General features: G+C 40.0%; 1 protein-coding gene across 1 annotated transcript in view; it reads left to right on the top strand.

The window, feature by feature from the left end:
• Positions 1-3,727: 3,727 nt before the first annotated feature.
• The window catches only part of ZMAT4 (zinc finger matrin-type 4), a 234,859-nt gene continuing 232,586 nt past the window's right edge, over positions 3,728-6,000 (top strand). The window contains exons 1-2 of the mRNA XM_030818372.1: positions 3,728-3,823; positions 4,476-4,565. Coding sequence (XP_030674232.1) covers positions 3,728-3,823; positions 4,476-4,565 — 186 coding nt within the window. The remainder of the gene's footprint in view (positions 3,824-4,475; positions 4,566-6,000) is intronic.

Below are 6,000 nucleotides of genomic sequence, written 5' to 3'. Positions count from 1 at the left end.
GTTGGTAATTTCTGGTTGATCTGGGAAGCTTAAAGTTGATGTGGTTTGAATGAAAGCAATGACTTTTGCTCAAAATGCAAATATTAATGCAAAAAAGAGCCTGGGATTGACTCTCAGTGCAATTGGAAGAGATTGTTATTTCTTTTTAATGTCTTTTCCCTTAATGTAATGGTTCTTTTTTTCCCCCTGAAACTCTGTAATATATACATTTAACAAGTGGGTATTTTGTTCTCCTTAAACTTCTTTTCACTTGGCAGTTTGCCTGTCTTTTCAGACTCTTAAAAGCAGTGGAAATTTTGGTACTAACAAATCTTGGAAAAAGTAATAAGGATGTGTTTTTGCTTGTGTTTATTTGGATGATGTAAGAGCCAGTTTCAGATGTAGCTTTTCCTCCAGCCCTTCGCAGTGTAGTTGTGTGTATAGCTTAGACCTACCTATCCTCTAGTCTCTATTTATACACAGAAAGTGAAAGTGACACTTATGTACCCTGGCATTTGTATGTACTAAAATGAAGTTTTAAAATTGGAAGTAGCATGTATTGCTCTTGGGTTAAGAAGGCTCATCTAATACCAAGTACTCCAATGAAACAAAAATGCATTTTGAATGTTCATAAGACATTAACAAGGGTAGATGAAAATGTGAACAATTATACCAGTATACATTAACAGCATTTCTGATCAGTGATGCTTTTTACTAATTACAATAATTGTGGGTAAAAAGTGTACATAATGTGAAATCAAAATGGCTTAAGCATTGCAAAATTATTATTATTATATTTATGTTATAGGCAAATTTGTTATAAAAATAAAAAATAAAAACCAATCATACTCCCCGTATCCTAATAAATCATGGTTTTTTTTTTCTTTTTCTTTTCTACCTGTATTATCTACTTAAGCACTTTTATGTAATTGTAATCATAGTATCTGTGCAGTTTTGAGTTTAGCATTTTTCTTTCAACATTCATTATATATGTAGGTACATATATATGTATATATATAATATACATTTAAAAACCTTTATATATATGTGAGTGTGTGTGTATATATATAAAGTTTTTCCCCCCTGCAATTCTCCCTTTAACATAGGGCATGCCACGGCTGCTTTATCCAGCCTTCTGCTGTTAAATCTGCAATTGTCTCCCTAATTTGTTGTTCCTATTTAGGTAATGCGGCAATGGATATCTTTGTTTCAATTAACTTTAACTTTCTTGTCGCAGGAAAGTTTTCGTTCATTTGTTTGTTTTTTAGAATACATTGAAAGGAGTGAGATTACTGTGCCAAATCTCAAAGAATTTCCAGTAGGTACAGGGTAGAGAGGAGCCAGTTAGAGGAAGACACTGTAAGTGTCTCAGAGAGTCTCATTTAGAGAGAGAGGTGAGAAAGCCAGGAAGAAAGGAAAGGATGGCTGAGGTGGGCAGCTCACTTGAGGCCAGGAGTTAGAGACCATCCTGGCCAACATAGTGAAACCCTGTCTCTACTAAAAATACAAAAACTAGCCAGGCGTGGTGGCACGCTCCTATAATCCCAGCTACTGGGGAGGCTGAGGCAGGAGAATCGCTTGAACCTGGGAGGTGGAGGTTGCAGTGAGCTGAGATTGTGCCATTGCACTCCAGCCTGGGCGACAGAATGAGACTCTGTCACCAAAAAAAAAAAAAAAGAGAGAGAGAGAGAGAAAGGAAGAAAGGAGGAAGAAAGGGAGGGAGGGAGGGAAGGAGGGAGGGAGGAAGGAAGGAGGGGCTCCCTGGCAGGTCTCCATCCTCAGGTGCCACAGGCCTAGGCTGGAGGCAGGGCAAGCTGTAGAAACCCTAGGAATGATCTGCAGGGAACTTCTTTCCCTTTGTCAACCAACGTAATTTGGAAGCAGCTTTGGATTTGAGTCAGGCTAATTGGGAATGTGACTCCACACTCCTCCCCCTGAGAAGTCTGCAGATTTTCACTTCCTGCTGGAAGTTGTGGGCAAGGAAGGCAATGGATCTGGTCCAGGCACCCTGGGGAAAGCAAAGAGAGGGAAAAAGGTGCCCAGGCAAAAGGAATGCTGCTAAATAATGAACGAGGGTGCCTCCACCATCATTCCAGAATCAGGTGGTATTTGCCAAAGCTCTGATTTCCCTCACCGGAAACCACAGGCAAGAGCGCTGCTTGCGGTGTAGCCATTCCTTTTCCCTCCAAAACTGGAGGTGGGGGGCCCTGAGGGAGGAAAACAAGCCCGTACTGATCAAAATCACTAATAAGCCTCAAATCCCAACATCTCACATCACTAATGGCTTCGTACCAGAGCTTGGCATTTATTTTCCTTTCCTTTTCAGCCAATGAGTTCTGACTAGTTTGTCCAGCTGTAATTAAATAACTCAGTGAACTCTGCCTTTACTAGAAGTTCTTTTTAAAAGAAATGGAATACTTTAGATTAAGAGGAAAAAAAAAAAACAAACAGCCACAAACCAGGCCGCATGATGAGATTTCTAGTTTTGCCATAATTTCATTCTCTGGAAATCCAGAGCTTTAGGAGATTGATAATGCAGGGAATGTGAGAAGAAGTTCCTCTATGGTAACAAATCCAAAATTGAAAATCCACTGCAACCACATTTGAGCTCACATCGTTCCCACTTGTTTTTCCACCCATTATCGTCTGTGTGCTTTTTCACCAGCTCAGGCTCTGTCCACGTTCAGCATCTTGCAGGTTAAATGTTCCTTTTTATTCTTTTGACTGCAGTAGTAGTCCCAGTATAACCATGACTCCTTCCCTACCTCTAAAATACCCTCAGCAAAATGGCAGAAAATATGTACAGATGTTAGTAAGCTGCAAATTTATTTGCAAAGAGAAAAATATAAGCCTGCACTGTCATTTTCAAAAACATGTAGAAGCCGCATAGTAATGTTGACTCATCTGACATACACCTACATGTATGTTTCTCTTAAAAAATCTTCTAGACAAAAAAAAAAACTCCAGATGACCATTGATTAAAACCTACTATGTAACCTAGAAATGGTGCTATAAGTGTTGACAATATATTTCTAAGTCACATTTCAGTACTTTTACACGTCTGTAAAAATTTTTCATGTTTCACTGGCACTTTTAAACCCATTTAAAGGCCTTAAAAGTGTTCAGGGATTGTCTAGAAGCATGGTCTTCTTGCTCTAGACAGAATATAGGAATTAAGAAAGTGATGAATGAGGAAAATGGACAGGAAGGATTTACAATCTATCCTGTAAACAAGATGCAACTTGCTGTGTGTTCTCTGAAAATCACTTTGCCTTTGTGGCTGATTCATAAAAGTAAACCACTATCCAGGAGATGGGCTAGGATGCAGCTGTAAATAAAGTTATAGTGGAACAAAAGTCTGGAAAAGAAGAAAATAACCTCTAAGTAAAGGAAAGGGAAGGGGGATTGGAATTAGGGAACAATAGATTCGAGAGGTGATGCAGTCAACAGTGAGAAATGTTTAATATTATGCAGATTGCAATTTTTCGTATGCAATGTCTCATGTGATTCTTATGACATCCTAGCAAATATTGTGGTATTCATTTTGTACATGGAGAAAATGTGACTCATTCTGATATAAACACATTCCAATAAGAGACTGGCCTAATATCACACAACTAGGAAGTGGTAGAGCTGGAACCCAGATTCTGAATGTGTGATGACTCTTAGTGTTCTTTTCACTCTGCCATCCTGCCTCAGGTAGAAACTTGAAGTTAGAACTGCTGTACTGCTGTATTCTTTAAACGTGATGGGAATCCGGGATGAAACTCTTCAGTTGAGCGAAGAAGAGGAAATAGGGAACAAAGAAGGAATCAATTTCTCCATGCTGGGCATGGACCAGTCAGTATAGCCAGAAATCAACAATCCTGCTAATTCCAAAGAAAATGAGTCTTTATTTGCTCAACTGCATCATCTGCTGGCAGGTAGCTTAGGCTGCGGTCAGTCCGCAGACTGACATGCAATTCTCTTTAGTTTGCTCATGATATCTGACCTGAGAGAATCCCATCCCTTTTGACAGCTTATTAATGAAGCCTGTGTGTGGGAGAGCCGTGAGAAAAGGCTTCTACTGGGGGTGAGGTGTACCAGGCTCCCAAGGAGGCATTGTCCCCAGACCCTGAGGGCAGGGCAGCAGTAGTGAGAGAGATCACTGTGCCTCTTCTTATCACAATTAATGCTTATGTGATTTCCTTTGCTTATTTGTTTTTATTTTTTGAGGAAAATTAAATATAGTATATTATCCACCCTAGGCTAAATGATTTCAATGCCTTCACCTTCTTCATTACTGTGTTTTCTCATCCTGAAATTACATTGGCTTTAGAACTTGGGGCAAGCCACTTCACCTATCTGAAACTACGTCCTACATCCCTCACAGGAGTATGCAGAAGTGTCTTCTACTGAAAATACATTTCTTTTTGCATTTGCGGGCACTGGCTAGGTTTCAAAGGATTCGAAATGGCTTCTCTTATATAGTATCTGCTTCTGCTTTTCCTTCCCAGAGTCGAAAACATGCAAGCAAAGTCCGACTGTATTACATGCTTCACCCCAGGGATGGAGGGTGTCCTGCCAAGAGGCTCCGGTCAGAAAATGTGAGTATCTGGTACCATGTGATATCCTCAGATGATTTGTTCTGTGTACCGAGAACTTTGCAGGTGTAGGAATTGTAGTCTAGTCCAGATTCATAGAAAAGCTGAGTGAGTAGAAATACCTCTCATTAAATATTACAGGTATTATAATATATATCGAGGTTTTTTTATTTTCCTGCCAGAACTTGCCCATATAGTATTGGAGGAGTTTTTGATGACATTGCACTGGGACCATAAACAGTGAGAATACACAGAGGTTGTGGGGCAGAGATCGAGGCTGGGTGAGGGGAGGCAGGACCACAAAATGATGAAATATTAAGAAGACAGGACCTCAGGGGCAAATCTGTCAGAAATATTAGATACTTCACTTTTTACATACTTTATTTTTCCTCTGGTGTATGAAACAGAATGCCTTGTTTGTTAATTTATAATGAAGAGTGTGCATATTTTGAAAATAAAAACACCCAGGCTTCTTGATCCCTCTCTCTGAAGGAACATTTGCTTGGGAAGACAAATGACAATTATAAAGTTGCTTTGAGGGTGTCAAGTCAGAGCAAAGGGCTTATTTCAGCCAGGCCAAGGCAAGGCTGATGAAATAAACATTCCCTCCTACCAGCAGGGGTTACTTTTCCTAATGAGTAGAATATTCATATCCGCCAGCTGCAGAGGCTCCTCCTGATAAACACTGTGGATTAAACACAGAAATTCCTCGCCCTTTGAGTTAAGAGGAGGCTCCAGGCGTAGAATTTATACCCCACACCATCCGTGTGCTTGTGATCTTGTTTTCTTTCTGCTGCCATGTAGATGACGGTTGTCTTTTCTCATTAAAAATTAATATATGATCATTGAAGAAACTTTACAAAACCTTCACTGTGTATTTTTCACAGGGGATAAAAAGAGGGAGCAAGAGAACTGCCCATGAGCAGAGGTTGTGAACATCAGGGCTGGTGTTTTTAACAAATTCTAATCACGCCTCTTGGTGTCACAAAATGAGCTGTTCATACACAGACTAATCTGGAACACTGCAGATCTGTCTTTACTGCCTTGGTGAAGCAGCCTTTAGAGCTTATTGGAAGCAAAAGGTGTCATGAAAACTTTGCAAGCTGCTAAGAGCCGGGACTGAGTCTAGTTTTTTTTTTTTATCCCTTAGCTGTAGGACCCTGGGCAAATAATTGATCTCTTGAAGCCCCAGTTTTCTCGGTCAGGCAGGCCATAATCGTCATATTTTACTTTCCTCACTGGGCTATGATGAACATTAAATGAAGTGGTAGACAGGAGGTGTACTGTGACTTGTCAAGCATCACATGCAGGCACTGAGAAAACAGATAAATAAGACGCAGTGTTGCCTTAAAGAAATTCATAATGTAGTGTGGGAGATTGACATCGTATAAAGAGTAGCTGTAGTATCACAGCATAAGTGTTTATTAACATCCTGCGC

The sequence above is a fragment of the Nomascus leucogenys genome, chromosome 8 (genome assembly GCF_006542625.1).
Source record: "Nomascus leucogenys isolate Asia chromosome 8, Asia_NLE_v1, whole genome shotgun sequence".
NCBI lineage: Eukaryota > Metazoa > Chordata > Mammalia > Primates > Hylobatidae > Nomascus > Nomascus leucogenys.
Note: the sequence above shows the minus strand (reverse complement) of the source record. Positions and strands in the feature narration are given on the sequence as shown.